Raw genomic sequence first — 21,220 nt, forward strand, 5'->3', positions numbered from 1 at the left:
TTATATTTGAGATATGAAAAAATCACCTTAATTACAACACTGGAACATTTTGAGGACTAAAGCATGAGTATTCATCCTCACAGCATTTGTTAACTGATAATTCATATCAATAGAAGAACTTCTTATAAATTTCCTCTTTTTTTCCTTGTCATTCAGTGTGCAAGACTCTTAAAAAGAATTGTCTATTTGAAAGTGTGTATTGAAACTTCTAAAAGCTACATAAACCAATTTTCTGGAGAAAAATTGCAGTGCCATACTAAATATTCACTAATCCTTGTTGCTGTGGAAATTGATTATTTGGGGACTGATTATTGAAAAGTGATGTGGTTTAACCCCTGTCAGTGACCAAGCCTCACACAGCTGCTTGCTCACTCCCCCACTAGCAGGATGGGGGGGAGAATTGGAAGGGAAAAAGCCAGAAAGCTTGTGGGTTGAGAGAAAGACAGGGAAAGCAAAAACCACTCACACAAGCAAAGAAAAACAAGGAATTAATTCAAGGCTTCCTATAGGCAGGCAGTTGTTCAGCCATCTCCAGGACAGCAGGGCCTCATCTCATGTAACAGTGGTTTGGGAAAACAAACTCCATCACTCCAAATGTCCCCCCCTTCCTCCTCCTTTCCCTTTGGTCAGTTTGGGTCACCTGTCCCAAGCTCCAACTTCCCTTGCCAGCTATGGCAGTATGAGAAACAGAAAAGCCCTTGGGTCTGTGCAAGCACTGCTCATAAGTAAAGCCCTTGCCCATAAAAAAATAATCTCCATATTATCAACCCTGTGTTCAGCACAAATCCAAAACCACCCTGTACTTGTCACTGTGAATACAATAATTCTGCCCCAGCCAAAACCAGCAAAATATTTTGGTATCTGGCAGCATCTAAATAAAATTCCAGATTTCTTATTTTGTGGCTTTGAAAAATCTCTTTTCAGGCTTTGTTTTGTCACTGTTTAATGATTTGATTAGATTTTATAGGGGTAAATGGTGAAGCTTACATGTCGCAGGTACAAAGGACAGTTTAAATCCCACAAAATAAAAAGAATACCAACATGGGTTAACATGGTACTCTTTTCTTGTTAAGGGCACTTCCTGTAAATCACTGAGGCTTGGCTTTGAAAACCATTGTCCATGCTACAGGGATTAATTGGGTCACTAGCCTGGGTTAGTCTCTGTGGGGTGAGGCAGACAAGGGACACAGAGGGAACACACCTGAAGAAAATGTGACCAGTGTCTCTTTGAGAAAGAAGGCAGACATAAAATTTATGCTGAGGCTTGGCTTATTGACAAGCACAAAAGTCAGTGCTTGAGTAGGTGCTTAATTCTATTGGCCTAGACTCCTCACAGACAAGAAATGTGACACAGGCTAAAGTCTCAAAGTGCCTTTATGGTGAAGACTCTTCAAATATTTTTCTGAACGCAGTTTCTCAGTTCATGCAAAAAGTGAAGTCATAGAGTCACTTCCTGTGCCTGTTACAGGAATTGTACAGCAGTTACTAAGCTGAGCTCCATTGGCTGAGAAAAGCAGTATGGAGCCACTGTTACTAAAGCTTCAGCTCAATAACAGGACTGGGAGGTCACTTGGTCTTTCCATTTTTCTACTGCGAAGGTATTTGTTACTTCTTGTGTTTCTTTTGTATCTGGAAGTGTCTGGGAAGTGTCTGTCTCCATCTTCTTCCTATCTTCCCATCAGGTACTGATGCCCAGTGATAACATCTTCCCTGAGCCTTCTCTACCAGGCTGAACAGCCTCAGGCCTCTCAGCCCCCCCTTCTATTTCAGATGCTTAAGGCACTTGATCACCTTCATGACCCTCTGCTGGACTTGCTCCGGAACATCCATGTCCCTCTTGTACGGGGAGCCCAGATCTGGACCCAACACTCTAGGTGTGCTCCCACCAGTGTTGATCAGGGGGACAAGGATCTCTGCTGGCACCACTTTGCCTAATGCAGCCTGGGAGGTGTTGGACCACTTTGCCACAAAGACACATTGCTGGAGCACGGTCAGCTTGTCTTCCAGGACCCCAATGTTTTCCTGGGCAAAGCTGTTTTCCAGTCATTCCTTCCCAGGCCTTGCATTTTCTTCCACTGAACTTCATGAAAGTCCTCTCTGCCCAGTTCTCCCACCTGTTCAGGTCCTTTTGGATGGCAGCACAACCATCTCAGCTGCTCCTCCCATTAAAAACTTACTAAAGGAAGCTTGTTCCCATCTACTGCTCCATTAATGAATCACTGTGTCTGTAGCAGGCACCCACAGCATCACTCATATTGGTCTCTCTGTTAAATCCTGACCCAGGAACTCTCAGGGAGTTCTTCACTTGTCCCTAGGCAAGAAAGCTGCTTCTGTTACCCATGATGCCAGCAAGATTTCTTCCTTCTCCTTCATGCTGTGTGTGTTAGCTCCTGCAGTTTGTGGTTCTGGATCTGGACTTTTTGCAACAGTTCCAGGTTTGGGCCCTCTGCTGAACATGTTTCAGCACCGTGGTGAAATGCTGCAACATCTCTGACTGTCCCATCTGCCCTGCTTGAAGTCTGTCCTCCTTCTCTCTCCTTATTCATCCAGATATAATAGCATTAGTCTTTTGTCCACCACATTAAGCCTTATTTATATGTCATTGATAACTCTTTTTATAATCTCCAAAAGCACTTGATTTTTATTGTGATTTTTCAGCTTCTAGCACAATTCTGTTTTTCTTAGCCAATTCTTCACTTGCTCTTAATTCTGAAACAATCTAATTGAGAAGAATGCTTTTTCTAGGCCCTTTTTCAGTCTTGAAAATATCTTTTCTCTATTGTTCTTGTTCTATTTCCTTTGGCAGTCATTGCATCAAGATCCTAATATTTGCTGTGACATCCCTTCAGAGAAAGCGGGGTTTACTTTTCTTCTGGCTGAGACCATCATTAGTCATGGTAGACTGATGACAACTCCTCCTGCTTCTAGTAGACATATATTTTTAAACTTTAGCTATCATTCAGGCTTATCTTTTCCTGTGTTTTTCCATGAATTTATGGCTGGAGACCCATGCTTTGCAGGTAGCTTCCAGGTAGCTTTGGGTATATGACCAAGAGTATTAGAGAAAGAAAATGGTGTTAAGACTGCTGAAGGCTTGCATGACTGGAACTGCAAACATTTACAGCACTAACTCTTCCCATGCATCTGAGTTCTTAGCCATGTATCTGATTCAAAAGCCCACCAGCCACAGGTCTCCTGGCTCATTTCTCATTAAAACTTCAATTAGTTAATTTGAAGTTCATCCTATTCACTCTTTTGGCTTAGGCTATTCATGGAACACCAGACAGAGGATAGCTTTTGTTGCTGAGGATTCCAAACAAACTCCTAGTACCTCTCTTAGTATGCCCACTGAAAATCATGAAGTAGTATCATAATGATACTTCTTTTGCAAGACTAGGAAATTGCTTCTTATTTAATTGCCTTGGAGTATATCCCTTTACAAATTCTGTCCAAATTGGAGTATAGTGTGAGTTTGAGCTAGACAGATATAACCCAGTCCAAAGAACAGTGATGGATTGTGACATATCAAAGCTAAAATTTTTCCTGAAAGTTGTATGTTAGTGTAGTCTAAAATTATTTGGCTTGATTAAAAGATAATTGCAGAATTATACAGGAGAGCAGATTAGATTATGGAACAGTTCTTCCTGGCCAGCCAAGGAATCCCCATGAGTCCACTGCTGCGTGCAGCAAGCTTGCCTGTTGCAGAGGGTGTACTCTGCTCTGCTAATTCAAAAGATAATATGTCAAGACTAATAACACAGACACACTCCTGTAGGTTTTGAGTGGGAGGAAATGCACCATTCACTGACTAATCTTTAAACTTCTACTGATGAATGTTAAGCCACCCTCCATAGCACCAACCTGTTTCAAATTCCTAATTAGGATGTTGAATCTGTACTCTCAAAAACCCCCCTAGTTACAGAAACAATTTCTATTTCTTACCAAAGGCCAGATAGTTCCAAAAAGAAAAACAACGTTTTTTCCTACATTTTAAAGCCTCTGTTGTCTTTCTTTACAGAGTTCATGTTAATAAAGATAGGATTTATTATCTTTGCTTCTAAGAAATGGAACTGTCTTCTTCTGTTGCAATTAAACCTGAATAGGCCACTGAAGATATTATCTTATTTTCTTATATTTGACTAAGATTGAATTAATTAAAAATGGTAGCAATATCTGCAGGATTATAACTCTCATCAGAAATCTGCTGTATCAGTTTTTCTTTATCGTTGAAATTTATTCTAAGTGGAGTTTCTAGAACATTACATAATCTACTTATTCATGGCATAGGTTTCTGGAATAGTTACAGTCTGCAACAAAACAGTGTTTATGCTGATTTTGTTCATTCATGTCAGGATATTTTAGAAAAGTTATTTATATATTCTGTCTTTAGGCACTTGATTTAGGAGGCTGGTGGGCTGGAGAAAAAAAAAAAAGAGGATTGGGCCTTTCATTCGTGCTTTCAGATGCACATATATCTACTAAATTTTCAAAGATGGTTCAAGAAACTTCTGTCCCTGTAGCTTGCTGTCCTATTAGTGAAGACAATACTTTGACTATGGCACTGTGCTCTAAAACAAATATTAAAATGAATTAAACATAATAACCCCAAAAACATAAATCAAAATCTAGAATTATGAATTGTTAAAAAAAATAAAAGCTGCTTTTTGTTGATGACATCACAGGGATTTTGTACTAGTGTTCTGAACTAGGTGCATGGGAATAAACAATATGAATTAGGAATCCTTTTTTGTATGTGTGTGTGACAACTCCCTCCAGCTTCCCACTCAGCTCAGTCTTTGATTAGGGAAATAATGATATTAGATTCTTTGGCTCCCATGATCTTGTAATTTTCTTTAAAAAAAATATTTGCATTTTCATCTGTAAACACAGAATTTATCCTTAGCTTACACATCTTCTGAGGTACGTTTAAAAAAAGACAAGAAAATTAAAATATGGAGATCATACCATTTTATAGGATGTGAGTACACTTTAGTAGATGATATTGAACTGTTTTGAATCAGCTTTACTCTCAACCAAACTCTAACTTGTTTTACAGCAGGTAGAAGAAAGCACAGGCTCTGAATCCCTCTAATTTCACTGGTTTATTAGATATTACTTATTTTAATTGCAGCAATATTCAGAGATTTCAGGCAGGAGCTTGGGTGGTTGCAACGAGGGGGTATGACAGCATAATACATATTTAAACCAAAGGTTTAACTCATGTGAGTGCCCTTTCCCACTCTCTGGTGATGCTGCTGGCTCTGCTGTGCAGAGCAGCATTTGAATGTCCCTGATGGTGCCCTGAGCCCCACTCTGCATCCTCTCACAGGAACTTATTTTGAGGCAAGAAACACGAGACTGTTTAAAACTTGTGGCAACCATTTCTCATCTGCAAGAGCTGTTGTTACACTGGGGATTTATTTTATGTGAGGCAGTAGTGAAACAGTGGAAACTAGGTCTCAAAAACTCCAATGAAACCAGCAAAACAGACCAGAAAAAAAAACTGACAAAGAAAATAATTTTAAAGTTAAAGGACAGTGAAAAACGTCAACAGTTGTCTATTTCAGGAAATTTAAGATTCTTTTAAAGGAATTCAGTCTAATCTTTTCCAAATATTAGTTTAGGAGATTCCAGAGGAAGATAAATATTACCCATACATTAAATACAACCCTATAGTTTATGTGAAATATTTTGATTGTGGCACATAACAGTTTTGAAAGATATGCTACATCATCCCATGAAGTAATGGTTGATGGATATCAGCTCAAGGAACACTCCATTAGTTTTATGTGCTCTGATTCTTCTAACATAGATCGGCTTTCAGCAGTAGTCCCTAAGGAATTAGCTCTCACTAGCACTGAGGAGCATCAGAACCAGGCTCACAGCAAATAAAATGTTGCTGCTCATAAAAATGCTTGGTTTATGCATATACTTTTGGTTCTGTACATTTTCACTTAAGTGATCTGCAGAAATAAGGATGTGGTTCTACCATGGTGAGTTCATAATATTATTATGCTAAATATTTCACAACTCTTTTTCAAGTTAAGCATAAATAAACAACAAATGCTGTGTGATTGAGTGTTAATTTATGCAGAGTTAAAACTGATGTGAAATATTTACCACAGCTATAAAACTATGTTATGGTCACATGGCTAGAGGCATTCAGGTGTGCAGAATTGTACGGATACATGAGTTGGGGCCTCTAGCTCTTGTCTCTTTCAAGCACTAGTCTTCATGAGTTGGGTCATTTGTGTTGCCTACCTTTTGAAGAAGAGCAAAATGGAGACTTATGACAACCATTTCTGATCTTGAAATTCCTGAAAAACAGCAAACATATTCCGAGAAAAAGCCAATTTATCCTGCTTGCTCAAAGATACAAGTGAAATTAATGGAAATTTTTAGTCTGCAGAGTACCAGCCTTCCACTATAAAGGCAAATATAATTACACAAATTGTTCCAGGAAGAGCAGAATTAATGAAATTTTATTTAATAAGTATTCAGGACTGTTGCCCCCTACTCCTCTCTGTCTTTCCAGATAATAACCAAAACCCTCCTTGCAGTGCTCTGATCAAAGAAAAAGAGCAGGTCTGGAGCTATGTGTGTGTTGAGTGGCCAACTAATATGCACACACTGATTTATCCTGCTGTCTGCTGCCAAATGGAGTGGATAACAGCTGTGTTCTGCATGCTTCTCTTTCAATAGAGGAACTAATTCAGCTCTAGCTTTAGTAACCACTGTGAGACTTCTGTCCCTTTCTCAAATCTGACTGAAATTGGCAGAAATAAACTTGTAAAAGTACTGAGGAGACTGATGGATGAATGGACAGCACGATGACATGAGCCTTGTTTCCTTGGCAGACTGAGATGGCCTATCTCATTCAGTAATTCAGTGTTGAGGCTAATGGATTGTTTTTCCAAACAGAGAAAAAAATTGCATTGATTTCAGGGTTCAGAATCCCCCTTGGACAGTTCAGCTTGTCTCATTAATTGCTTAATGCTTTATTGAAGTGTAAATATATTTATGTCAAAAGGAACTCTGAACAGGTTTGGGACTGGGGACAGCTGTGATTTAGTCTAGCCTGATGACATCAACATTCTTTCTCCTTGAGCTGTCTTGCTTAGAAGTGTATCAATTTGTTTACATGTGTTTGGGAAAGAAGAAAGCCTGGCTATGCCATCCATGAGCAATCTGTACCTTATATCCGTATTAGCAAGTCTAAGTGCACAAACAATATTTCCCTCGCTGAATCACAGGGATTAGCTGATTCTTTCAGTGCCTGTTTTATTCATTAGTTTGCTTTTACTGATATCAAGCGCAGCCAAATTGCAAATGAACTACAAACCCAGAAGTGTTTATTAACAAGATAGTGGCCACATGTGAGATATTACGTGCATTTCTAATCATATATTTGGGGTTTTGCTTTGGGATTCTTTTTCCTTTTGATGCCTAGATCTGGAAATACTTTGCTAATTCAGCAGTGGGAGACTCATGGCAATACAGGTCTGTGATAAACTCTGCACTGGTGTAGCCAGACAGATACTTGATTAACCTTGTATTTATTTCCAGCCGTAGAAAACCTATAAAGGAAAGGATCACACCTTCAGAAAGAAATTACTATTACCCAGTTTTCAGTCAGTCAGACTGACTGACTCTCTCAGCCATGGAGAGTCTCAGGAGGAGCACAAGTGGGATTTGGAGACTGCTGAAAAACTATTGAGTTATTCTCTTGTTGAAGGGGCACACAGGGGTTTAGAGCATAAGACTGGGAGAACTCTTATTTGAGAAGTTTGGTTTCATAAAGAAGAATCTGTTTAACAAACATGGCTTGCTGGGAGGTCAGATAGTATGCTCTGATAGGTTGTTTCAGGTAGTGCCCTAGCACAAGAACAGTTATACCCACAACAGTGTTGCCCACTGGTTTGCAATTTCAAGTGAAAGGTTTGGCTTTAAAAACACAGTATCCTCTCAGCTCCATGACCTGTGAGACTTCCTGATAAACTCGAAGGATGATTTGCCTTGGCAGCAGATCTGTGATGGTATCACCACCATCATCTCAGCTCTAGTTAGTTCTATTGCCACCACAGGCTGGCCTAAGGGATGGGGTGGCTCTGAGGGTGAAATGGGGCATTCATGGACCAATCCTTATGGAGTTTAGTTCCATGAATTCAGTGGTCCCACATATCTTGCAGAGCTTCCTCTAGCCCCAGGGAAGTGGTGGACCACCCAAGCAGGGGATGAGACCCTGGGGCCTCCTGGCAGCAGCCAGAGCCACTGTGACCTGCAAAGTGAAGTTGTTACAGTACCCAGATGCAGAGTAGAGCCCTCCACAGCACTGGAGCTGCTAAGAGGCCTCCACTGAGGATCTCTGCTCTTGTGGGAAAACATTGCTGCTTTCTGAAAGGTTTTTCCTCTGTGATGCTTCAGGCCAGTCTAGGTGGACGTAAAGAAATGCACTTTAAAACCTTTCATTTTAACCTCATGCCATTCTCAGGTCCATGTCTCTGCCATATTACCTTTGAAATAAGAAGCAACTAGGGGGATCTGGCTCCAGGAAATCCCAAGGTAACACTGTGATTCCCCAGCTGCAGGGCTTCTCTTGTCAGGCAATGAAACACAAAAGCATGGAAGCACATCTGTGGTAAGGATGGAGCTCATGGCAGGGGGACTGCTCTTCTCTTGATACGGTCAGATAATTTTATCTGCTTGCTTTATGCTGTAAGGGATTACACCAGCTAAACTTCTCAATAAACTTTAATGTTATTCATGCATAGATAGCAGGAAGTGGTCAACTTAGAGGTACAAGCCTATGCAAAAACTGAAATAGGAATTCTTGAGTGAAGACACTCTTGTAAAGTGCTCAGATCATTTTCATTATTGTTCTGTCACAGATACTGTTCAGAAAATTGAGCAAGTCATTTAAGATCTCTGAAAAATATGAAAGTGAAGAGAACATTGTTTTCTTTGCTTTCATGGTTGTATTTTTGAATTGTACCATTTTTCTTCTCCAGGCCAAGGGCAGAGTCTTCCATTTCCTTAGAGTTATTTTTTGCTGATTTTTCAGGCCTAGCAAGAAATTATGAGGCAGAAGAGGACGAGGACGAAGAGCATGACTACAGCTACATTGATGAAAACATAATTGAAAACATAAGAAAAGTATTTCATGGCACCAGCATTAGAAATGAGCACACAGTCTCCAAAGGAAGAAGGTGAGTGTAAGCTGGGATCACTTGTGGATGCAAACAAGTGCAGGCAGAGTGATTTTTCAGACTGGCTGGTAACCTTCACTTCCCAAAACAAGAGAGGTTTTCCCCTGGGAACTTCCAGTATTGCTGCAAATGTCCTGTGAGTAAGGCAGAAAAGGCTCCTCTGGCCTGCCACCTGTGACCTCTTAGCTGTGTCACCTTTGTTAAAGGAGGACCTATGATTGTTCTGGGGATAGAAGGCCCTTTTCCTGGTTTGTGCCAATTTGCTCTAAGATTATAGTGTTCTGAATGCAGCTCTTTTCCTCTTTCTGGACGTGGGTGACTTGTTGAGCATTTTTTCTGCTTTAATAGCTTTCAGGCATTATCTGTGCTTTTATTAAATCTGCAAGGTTCTGCCCTGGCAGTCTGCAGTGACTTTAAGTGCCAGTGAGGAGGGCCTTTATTTCTAAAAGTTTCTAAGTGTCATTTCCAGCTAAACACAGATGAGAATTTTTCTAGATATGAGTGAAACTGTGGTCGCAGTTCTTTTCACTCATAGCTGAACCTTCTATGAATTTCACTTGGTTTGGTTGAATTTCTTCTTTTGTAAGGAGAAACCCTTGAACTCAGGAAAAACTTGAAATGTTGTGTTTCAGAAATTTAACATGAAGTATTTAATTGCAAAATGTACTTTGTGTTTATTTTTAAATTATGTGCAACATTCATACAGTGTGTAAGTTAAGCAACATGGTGAATATGAAGTAAGGTGGGTTTTTCTCTGCAATGCCCAAAACCCTCAGAAACATGACATCCAGGGCAGTGTGTGGCCATGTCTCTCCCTGCTCACAGACACAAAGACTCCAAAGTTACAGAAAAGACTAAAAATGGAACTAAGCAGGATGCTCCACATAGCACATTTCTTCCTCAGTCCATGTGTTATTGAGGTTCTACCATGTAAAGAAGTTGAGAAAGAATTAAGCTCTCTTCTGACTAAAATATCCCTTCTGACCATAGGCATTAAGGGGAAAGCATATTTTCAAGAAGCAATGCCAGCCTAGGGGATCAGCATCTGTTTATACCACTTACTGTTGTGCAATCAGCTCCTTGAAGTCTTTTCCACCTGTCCCTTAAATTCCCTGTTAATGGAAGCAAGGTTTCACCTTATTAGTTGTCCTCTTTGAGGTTATCAGCAAAACATGAAAGAAAAGGACCTTTGCTGCCTTGAGGGAGATCACCCTCTTTGGATAATCCTTGGTTTATAAAGCAATCCCAACAATTTTTGTCCTTAATGGCTGACAGAAATACCCACTCTCTGAAACCACTCGGTAGCCAAGGAGCATGTGGCTCCTCCAGCCTGCTGGTCTCCCACAGCCTTCCGAAATCTGTGCTATGGCTTTTTTCTAGAACATTCAGTTTCTATCAAGATTCCACACTTGCACTTGTGAGCATTTTGGGAAATAAGGATTTGATGTGGGCATTTGCAATTAATCTTTAATACAGGCAAAAGTTTTAAAAATATGTAGCCAGATAAAATAATCAAATTGGTTGATTTGATTTATTACAGGGTAATAATGCACCAAAATATGTAGCCTCTTTCTATCAAATGCTTAATATCTGATAATGATAGTTGTTGAAGAATTCATCAGCTAACCATTTCCCACCTATGATGCCTCCTTTCCTCGGGACGTTTATGCCATTTTTTAATATCTACTTTTAATTATTTTGTATATATGATTTATCAAATTTGTATACATGATTTATCAAAATTAAGTCTATTGATCTAAAATACTTTTAAATAGAATCACTAGGAAGAAAAATAGTTTTGATGAAATACAGAAGTAAGCCTCAGCAGTTAAGTCTACATTTAAAAAAATCAGTATATATTATTTGCAATGTTCCACCAGTGTCCCTCTTGAAATCTTTCCATGATCAGGGCTGAAGCATGCCAGGGTGATACTAGTAAAATGTTAGTCCTCATCCTAAGCAGGAGGGAGAAAGAACAGAGAGTTTCCTCAGGTCATTGCTATGTTAATTTTGATAGAATAAATGTGCCCAGAGGGTCAATGATGTTAACATGACCTCATCACTCCAGAACAACAAACAATTAAACAAGAGACTTCACTACAGATGCCTGAGTTTGCTATAGCAACAACCATCATTAACATATTTTAACCTTTCATTAAATATTCAAGAGAAAGTAAAAAAAATGCACACCACCCCGAAGTATTTAAAATGTGTGGCTTTCTTTTCAGCGTGCCAAGTTTCTCTCCTTTAATGCCATGAGTTGTTTTTTTCTTTTTTAACAAGGAAAGCCCCCAGCTTGACAGTCTTTTGGACAGTATTGCAAATATTAACAGTGGCTTTTCTAGTGTGAGAAAATGGGAAGAGAGAAGGTCCATTGCAACCACTGAATTGGAATAACTCTGGTACTGCTGTAATGTCTCCTCCTATGTCCCTGACACCAAAAATGAGATGGAGGCATGCAGGAACAGGAACAGCAACAACCACAAAAAATTCAGCAGCAAAACCAGTAAAAGGCAGAGTCTCTCTCCAGTGCTGATAACTGCATGGCTGGAAAAGGACAGAAATGATGTGATCCAGACACCTGGAGAGCTGAAAATAGGTACTGCTGTCAGGTTGTTTCAGGAAGTTGCTTTCTGGACTTGAACTGCACACAAGTGCCAGAAAAGGAATGGTCTCAGCTAACTAAGCTTCTGCGCTTATTAAATAGGACACAAAAAAAGGAGAAGCAGAAAAGAGAGGGAAATGCAGTAAGGAATGAAAAAGCTACACAGCTGTGTTTTCCTGTTCTCATGAACTGAACAGCTGAGGTGGTTTTGTTTGGAAAAGTAGGGTTTTTTATTTTCAATTGTACAATGTTTTTTAAAACTAATTGTATGAAACATATTAAGGTGCAATTTTTTTCTTTATTTTTACCTTGGTTGTGCTGAGATGAAGATTACCTCATATTTGAAATAAATCTAAAGACAGTGCTACAAATGAAAATCACCCTTTCTGACCCCAGTGCATCTTGATTAATCCTTTTTTACTGTTTTTCTAGGACATTTCTTTGGAGCTGTCATGCCACTGACCCTCTGAGTGAGCTGTTTCTTTCACAGAAAAGCCTCTGGGCTTTTCTATGGTTGAGGCAGATTTTGTAGCCTTGGCTATACTGGAGTGGGGATCCCAAATCCATGACTGTAGTTTTGTGCTCTCAGCAGTTTTGAAAGTCCCCTTCCTATGTATCTTCCAATGCAGATCTGTGGGCATCATCTACCTTGCTAATTTTCATGGCTAGATAATTTTTCAGCTGCCTGCTGTTTTCACTTTTCTCTAATATGAGAAGTGAAGCTTTTTTCAGGTTGCAATCAATGGTGATTACAGAGAGAAGAAAGAGTCAAGAGGGGGCAAATAAACAGTGTGTTGCTCTAAGAGCTGCAAATCTCGGCTTTGACTCAGGCAGGACTTCAAAGCACCTGTCTCAAAGCAGCTGAAGGTTCAGAGACCCTTAGGGCAGGGAACACTACCATGATTATCTAGATGTTCTAGAAGTTCTTCCTTCTCAAACAAGCCCCACCATTCCCCCAAGGGGCATATTCAAACATCTTTTTATACTTGACAGAGCTGGGAACACAGCCTGCTGGTGAAATCTGGCGCACTGGCGTATTGCCATTAAATATTAATTAAATTATTAACTAACTTCCCTCCAGGCCTGCAGCTCTGTTGCATCAGTCACAGGGCACATCCTTTGGAAGGCCTCTCCCCAAGAGGAAGGTATCTCTTCTACTATGTCTGCCAGACCAGAATGTGACACGGGGGACACAATGGTTGTAATCACACTGGAGATGATACACTAGGAAAACTTTTGATGGAGTCACAGTTTATGCTGACTAAATGAGCTCTTTTGCCTGGTGGAGGTTAAACATTTCCCTAAACTGCCCAACCTATACCAGTAAAAGAAAAATTTACTGTTAAGAATTTCACTTACTTAAGCAAAGTTGCTGGCATTGCTGTGTTGGTGTCATATATTAGCTTACTTTTGTTTTAGTCTTCGGATTGCTGTGTAATTGTACTGACAAACAATTTCATGGTACAGACAAGCCCTAACTCGCAGCCATTAATTCATCTCAAGAGCTCATTCACCTGTACTCCCTGAGAAATTTTTAAATCCAAATATAAAATTTCCTGTTTCACCCTGTCATTATGTTTTGTTTGTTTTCAGAGACATCTGAAGGAAAATAATTCTGAAATTAACTGGAAACAAGTAGGAAGCTGTGTCCTTGGCACATCAAGATTAACCACAACTGTAAGAAAAAGCTGCTCATGAAAGTGTCCTTCTTGACTCATGGAGAGCATACAAGGCTGTAATTTAGCTATAATAATCCCCTGCAAAATGAAACTGCTTACTTGTCCTAAATAAGAAGTCAAACCAGCTAATGTGTCATGACCCTTTGAAGGGACAAAGCTCTTCTGTACATATTTATTAGTGAATTCAGAGAACAATGCCAAGCCCAATCCTTCATTCTTATTGCGCCTGAAATTCTGGTTATTTTCTGAACCTCTGTAGGGCATATGCAGAAGGAACATCCCTTACTGAAACAGCTGCATGGATATTTCCTTTGGGTTTTGGGTTTTGGGGTTTTTTTTTGTTTTTTGGGGGTTTTTTTGAGAAGGAAAGGGTAATAAAGGATTGTCTAAGGTGGACATTCATTTCTTTAGCCAGTCTTACGTGCTTCGGGTTAAGGCTCAAAACTGAAAATTACCAGATTTTGCCACTTTTTCACACGATGAACAAAGCACAGTTAGTACCATTGCACAATATGTAATCTGCCCTGGAAAGCAAAGCCACTCCTCTCACAAGGCCTGGGAGTGCCTAAATTGTGAATTGTGTAGCATTGCCATCTCCATAACCCTTTGTACTGCCAATATCCAGAATCACACTAAAGGCATTATATTCAGCAATTTACTGAAAATGCATCCATGAATGGTGGACAGAAGCTGGATCTGAAGAATCAGTAAGCCATCCTTATCCACCTAGGATAGGCCCATAACCCTCTGGCAGTGATTTGACTTCCAGGGAAAACTATCAAGAACTGGTGTGTAAACACACAGGTGATGTGCCAGGGGTTTCCAGAGCCAACAGCAGCTTAATCAGAGTGGCATATGCAGAAATCAGCAGGGTGGAGAAAGGGAATATGTTTAGAAAGCCTGGATGTACCCTATTTCTAGTTCTGTTGAGGAGTTAAAAAGCAAAAACTCCAAAAATGCCTTAGTGTTCTTTAAAGCCAAACTCTTTTCAAGCAGACAATAAAGTGTGTTCAGACTTGTCTATTAAAATTCTACTGAATGGTTCATTTTCACTAATGCAAATTAATTAAGGATTTCTTAATATTGTCTCATATTAAATTATTCAATATAAATGTTCATCCTTGTTAAAATCAGTTACAATTTAAGTATTCAGAGTATCACTTAGAGTACTTTGATTCCATGCATATGTAGAGTACAATGTTTTGCATATCACTGGTTAATAAGGCTTGCAGGTGTGTACAAAAGTGGCTGTCACATCACTTGTAGGTATTTTAACTACATATTAAGCATTTTTTTAAAAATCTGTGTGTCTCTTTTGGCAGCTCAAAACCCTACCATTTGTTTAGGCAGCCTGGTATTTGAATAAAATATTTTTTTGTATTCTATTGATTTTTGTCTTTTTTTTTACTTTACTACTGAATGTGATGTTGTCATCTGCTGGATTTCTGAAAGGAATGATATGTAACTACCATGATTTCCTTCAGTAAAGTACCAGGTTTCAATAGAGGAAAGGAGGAGAGGAAAGCCAGCAGCCTTCTGGGCTGCAGTGGCAGGATGTGACAGCAGGTAGAAGGACTTGCAACTCTGCTCAGCACTGGTGAGGCCACATCTGGATTACTGTGTCAGTTCTGGGCTGCGTGGTGCAAGAAAGATGTAGACATACTGCAGCGAGCCCTACAAAAGCCCATGAGGATGGTTGAGCACTTGGAGAGTCTGACATACAAGGAGAGGCTGAAAGAGCCTAGAAAAAACAAGCTGTCCTCTAGTTGCTATAAGTGTTAGGACGGATGTGAACAAAGTGAGATGGCAGTAACTTTTCCAACAAATCTAAAATTCTTCTGGATACCCTACATTGGCATTTGGGAGATAGTGAAAAAACCCAAAGGCTTATCAACCCTTTTTGGAAATTCTTTCCTTCAAAATACTTCCAAAGAAGCAATTTCTCTTCTTTGCATAGATCCTCTCACATAAGGAACCTGGTTCTGTCACCCTTGTGATGGGATGCAATTCTGTCTTGTATATTCAGCCTCACTGAGTTGAATGAGTTTCATTCTTCTGAGCAAAGGTGGCAGTTTAATGAACTCTGCAAATATATAAATAGCAGAGATGTCTCCCACATCTTTTCCTCAGGCATACGAGCCAACACCATGTCCTGTGACAGAAATGGGAGCTATCCTGGCTGCTCAGTTTACATGACACAGCAGGACAATGCCATTTACATTCTGGATGAAAGAGAGAACATGGTGTTCTCTTGTGCCGTGAAGAAGGAGCATCCAATCTTGCTGGGGAAAGCAGAGAGGAGGAAGGACATGTGGAGAAAGATCCTAATAAAAGGTTTGTGTTCAATATTAAAGACTTAATAAGTATTGTGGTTCCCTTATGGCACACCGATGACCACAGTGATTTCATACTGTTTGCTAATACATGTTTGACAAAGCTATAATGTCATGGCAATCCTTGAGGGACATGGTTATCACTCCCAGACATTAATGCTCAAGAAGACTGCATTCAGGAGGGGAAAGTCTTTTTTAGCTGAACACAGACCACAATTGCTATTCCTGAAGAGAATACAAGTGTATTTAAATAATAAGATATTTGCTTTGCAAAAGATTGGCATAAGCTTTTGCACAGACTTGTTAGCTTAAAGGCTTATCTCTTTTAATGCTAAGAAGTATTTCCAGTGAGTTCTCACTGAGGACCTGATCAGAAGCAGCTGTTTCCACAGCACTCCATGTGTGCATAAGCCCTTAGTGAGACAGAATTTTCTGTTTGGATGATCAACATGCACATTTTTTTATATATCCAGCCTTTGTGCCTGGGAAGATAAGAAAAATCTTCTCCCTGCATTCTTCTTTAAACCAAAACTCTTTTGTTTAAATGACACGTCACATGAACATTTATCTGCCACAATGCTCCCAATAAGAAGCCACTGTTTATTCACTTAACACATATGATATCTTTCTTCCCCCTTCTAAGACTGTCTAGGTGTTTTCCTTACATTTTTAGACTCTGATGCACCTTTACCATGTAAATTTTCAACTTCCTGACATCATGTAAAAACTGATAGTCTCTGAAGAGAGTGTTCTCTTGCTTCTACTTCATGTATGTGTAGATGTGGCAGGTTTTGCATTTGTTTGGGTTTTTTTTGTTTTCTTCCTTTGTTTTCTTAATGTATCTGTGTGCTGGGAGTGTTCTTGTGCTTTGCAATAAAAAATCTCTTTGATAAACTTACTCTGCATCTTTTCTTGGGTATTTGTATTTTCCAAGATAACCTTTCACAACTCTTTTTCTCTGGAACTGATAAACCATGTGGGCCTGATGTAAGTGCAGACTGCCAGCTGCTAGCAGGCTGAGTAGAAGGAGAGATTACCCTGCCTTTGCCCTGCCTTGGCTGCTCCTGCCCCAGTCCACTGCTGCCAGCTCTGTCCAGAGTGGGGGTACCAGGATGGATAGCTCAGTCTGACCCTTTTAATTTTCTCACATAACTTTAAATCCCTCCTATTTGTTAACATTTGGGGGTGTGTGGGAACATTTGCATGGTGTGTCAAGGGGCTGATTCCACCAGGATCTAAGAAATGCCTGTACATCCATGTTCCTTATCGCCATGTCTCTGTGACGTTATCCCTGAGGCTCTAGATGCAGAAATGCTGGCAACCAGAGGCTCAGGCCAGGCTCAGAAAGCAGTACCTCTTCCCAGGGCAGCCTCAGATGTTATGATCTTCCTTTATTGCAAGTACATCACCCTTCTGAAATTCCTCTGGTTCTCATGGTGCAGAGGAAGGATCTGAGTGGGGCTCGGGATTGCCCCACATGGGGCACTGCAGCTACTTTGTCAGCAAAAAGACTCTTTTCCTTTTTTCCTCTTATTTCAGCTGCCTGCTCTCTTAGGTTCAGTGATCACATCTGTTAGTATTTTGGGACCTATTGACACACAAAAGGAGAGGTAGAAAGAGCCTTTCATGCTGAAATGACTTTACCAGTCCAGAAGCCTGGTTTATACTGCCACTGTCTGTTCACCATACCTGCTGCAGCCTTTCCTGCAAACACACACACAAACAGCTCATGCAAATTTTCCCACAGCTACCAACAGTTTGCAGAAGGAAGTGAGAGGCATTAAGGATTTTATATTATTGCTCTTTCTGTCCTGGAGAGTTTGATTAGTCATTAATCAGTTAAAAAACATTTTTACATTATCATGTTTTTTTCTATCCATGTTTTAAGTAGGTATAAATGTCTTCTAACAAATGTTTACATTATTCTGCCTCCATTCCTCATCCTCTGAACCCCATTTTGAGCCACTGTCAATGCTTCCCAACCAAGCAGCCCTTTCCAGCTGGTGCAGTTAGGCAGGTCTGCAGCCCCAGGCTGCCCAACACCCTCCTAGGGATCCTTGACAGCCCCTGCCTGTGGCAGCTTGTGCCATGCACATTGTTCTCAAAACACCTCATGACCCCATGTGTCTCATTGTAAAAAGGAGAATTAAATCCATAATAAGCTTAGACTCAGATCTACAAGCATATTCATATTTTTAAACTATGACAAAAACAGAGAAGAAACATGCTCCTCCTGAGGTCACTGAGGTTAAGGTGATGGAAATGTTATAACAGGTCTCCATCATCTTGAATCTCACTGCCTTTAGTGGCAGGAACTGAAGGTCCACAGCCTCCAACACCCTGCTGAGAGAGGCAGATAAAATGCCTAGGTCAGAGAAAGTAATGAACAATTTGCGTTTAAGAAATGCAGAGGGTTTTTAATGCTCTGCACAACAGTTGGAATACATTGGTTAGTTTTGTTTCTATCTGTCAGAATCCAAATCTACATCTTCTGCTTCCTTGCAAAACCTCCTATCTGCCACATTAGAGGCTGCCTTGGGCAAGAATGCCCTTCCCTCCACACTTGCCAGGTGTGATTTTTCCCACCAGAAAAAAAAGCCCTTTATTATTCATTAGAGAGTGTAGGCTGGAAAGGAACGCCCAATTCTCCACAGATTAGGATCATAGGGAAGGGAAAACCTAGAAATCCAACTCCTACTTGAAAGAAAAAAGAGTTTTTTGGCATCTTTCCTAATGATTAACTTGGGTGTTTGCCCTGTAAGCTCCATGCCTTGATGCCTAAGAAAGCTAAAGTGCCTGCTGACACCTGTCTGCTGTTCTAGGTACCCTTCCTAGAGAAGGACAAGGTTGCCATTGCTCTTATGGAAGAACAGGTGAAGAGGTCAGCCCTTAGGTATTTCTGTGATGTAAGTTTAGGACAGCATTTGGTAAGGCACAGCAGCTGTATGCCCAGTTGCAAATATATGGCCAAGGATAAGAATCTCACTTCTGACCATTCCTCAGAAACTGATCACTCCTGTAGCAAAGGCACAGAAAACTCCATGACACTCAGAAATAAGGAGCTGACCTGACTAATATGAGCTGTGGAGAGGGGACTGCACAGTATTCAGCACTATTGCCCAAGTTTTGAGGATGGACAGACTCTTTTCTGGTACGTTTATGTGTTCCCAAGTCCCTCCTTTATCATGTACCACATTTCATTTCTAAACTTCCCTTCTTCACACCCAAACGTTGTTTGTTCCGATCCCCTTAGGCTTGCTATTTGCAAGTGTGTACAGAAGTTTAACCCCCTGTCTTTCCAAAGCCAGCTGTGGCTTTGCTTATTTTCAACACCACCTCTGTCAAATAGGAAGCAGCCCTACTCAATGCCAGCCACTCCTCATTAGAGAGATCGCACGTGTAAAAGGCATGAGAAGAGAGCAGCAAACCCCAGACTAATGCTGAGCAGGAAAAACCTTTATGCTTTGTGAGCTCTTCTCACTGGGCAAACCCCTGCTTCGGGAGTCGTCAGCTTTTGCTGGCTCTTATTAGCAAGTAGCCTCCTTCACTGCTCTCCCATTCCTCTCCAAAGCCATCCTACCACGCCTCTACAACTTTCTCTTGATGCTTTTCTCTCTGTTTAGTTTCTGATAGAGATTTTCCTGTGAGTATGCAGGTATTATATTTCACGATAACCTACACTACTGTACTTGCAAGAAACCCCCATCTCATATTTTGTCTAAACTTTTATATATTCCTCAGCTTCCATAGAGCAATCACTGGCCAATTTCTCAAGTCCTTACCTGACTGGTTGTCTTGTTGGATTAGGACAAAGTGTATGAAATACAGAAATGCTTGGTGCTGTATTAAGAAAGAAGACTCTTTTTCAATATTCAGAACTATTTCCCAATGTTTCATAAATTCAGGTAAGGAGTAAATTGCTTTTTAAAAATGTGTTTTATAAAGACTCCCTTAAGTGCAGCAGTGTGCAGTTTAAAAGTTTGTATTAATGGCTGTTTTTGTTTTCTCAAAGCATACTTTAAGTTCAATCTAAGTTAACTACAGAAAAGGTCAAAAAAATTTTTCTAACTTTTTTGGATCACAACTAACAATATTTAGCAGCTGGCAGCTGTGATGATTACTTTTGGATTATATCTAAAGTCTGCTGGAATCTAATTACTGTGATCTATGAACCAGGTAATTAAGGTAAAAACTCCCACATTTTCTTATACCTCATTAATGTATTTCCTTTGAAAATTGTTAGCTAATGATGGTACATTAAGAGTTTATCCATTACATGACAATGAATAATTAACACCTTTGTCCTGGGACATTAAAGGACAGAATGGTGTTTAACTGCTCAATGTGACGATAATTATTTCTTCATTTACAGTGCAAATATCATGCAAGTTTGGGGAGAAAGGACAAATCAAACCAGGAAAATGGAATGGAAAGAAATCACTTCTTTTCATAGAATTGTAGAAGGATTTGCATTGGAAGGGACCTGAAAGGTCATCTAGTTCCAAGCCAACTGCTGTGGGCAAAGACAACTTTCATTCATTTCCCAAGAAACTTCAAGCCCTGTCTGCATGCAGGATCCCTGACCCACCTCCCCACAACCTCTGTTTTCAAGTTATAACCAATTCCAAATGTGTGTTATCACCCCAAAGACTGGGATCAGACCTTGGGTCTGAGTGTTCCAGGCACTGGGAGTGCAAACATTGCAAATACAGCTCTTCCTCAGTAACCAAATCCAACATATGACACACTGCAACAAGTGGATTAGATATGAGGGAAAGGAAAAGCAACCTGTGGTTGTACAGTGCACACAATCACATAAATTCATATATAGATCAAAGTCTTCTTGAAGAAAGTGAAATGAATCAAGAACAAGAAATCTCTGTTGTCATGTAAAAGCTGGTACGGAATAAACTAATTTGCTTCAGGAGTGCTCTGGTCTGGCTCTGCTCTACCATGTGAGGTATGTACTTGCTGCAAAACAGCACAGCAAGGGAATCTATCTGTACTCAAGCACCTAATCTGAAAAGCCTGAAAGCTTCCAGTTTGGTTGGAGCTGCTCTGCGAAATAACAGCTTTGGTGGGAAACAGTCAAGGCATTTGACTTGTCAGCCTTGAGATTTGACAGTCAAGGCTTTTGGATCAGAACTTCAAAAAAAAGTTTCTCCTGATCATCTGTTAGACCATCAAGTAATTACATATCTAGTGGAATCCCTGTCTAAAGGGGAAAAAGAAACCAGTCTGAAACCAAATATATTTTGCCTGCTTTTAATTTTATCTCCAAATATTATTTATTAAGCCACAAACATTATTTATAAAGCCACAAAAAGTAGTAAACTAAGATTTTTCTGTGAGGTTTTTTTATTTATAAGGAATTGAGTTAAACAAATGAGATAATTA

General features: G+C 40.0%; 1 protein-coding gene across 1 annotated transcript in view; it reads left to right on the forward strand.

Moving 5' to 3' along the window:
* Window positions 1-9,210, forward strand: part of THEMIS (thymocyte selection associated) — a 71,148-nt gene extending 61,938 nt beyond the window's left edge. The window contains exon 6 of the mRNA XM_058802632.1: window positions 9,062-9,210. Coding sequence (XP_058658615.1) covers window positions 9,062-9,210 — 149 coding nt within the window. The remainder of the gene's footprint in view (window positions 1-9,061) is intronic.
* The last annotated feature ends 12,010 nt before the right edge of the window (window positions 9,211-21,220 follow it).

Source organism: Ammospiza caudacuta, chromosome 3 (assembly GCF_027887145.1).
Source record: "Ammospiza caudacuta isolate bAmmCau1 chromosome 3, bAmmCau1.pri, whole genome shotgun sequence".
In the NCBI taxonomy this organism is placed as follows: domain Eukaryota; kingdom Metazoa; phylum Chordata; class Aves; order Passeriformes; family Passerellidae; genus Ammospiza; species Ammospiza caudacuta.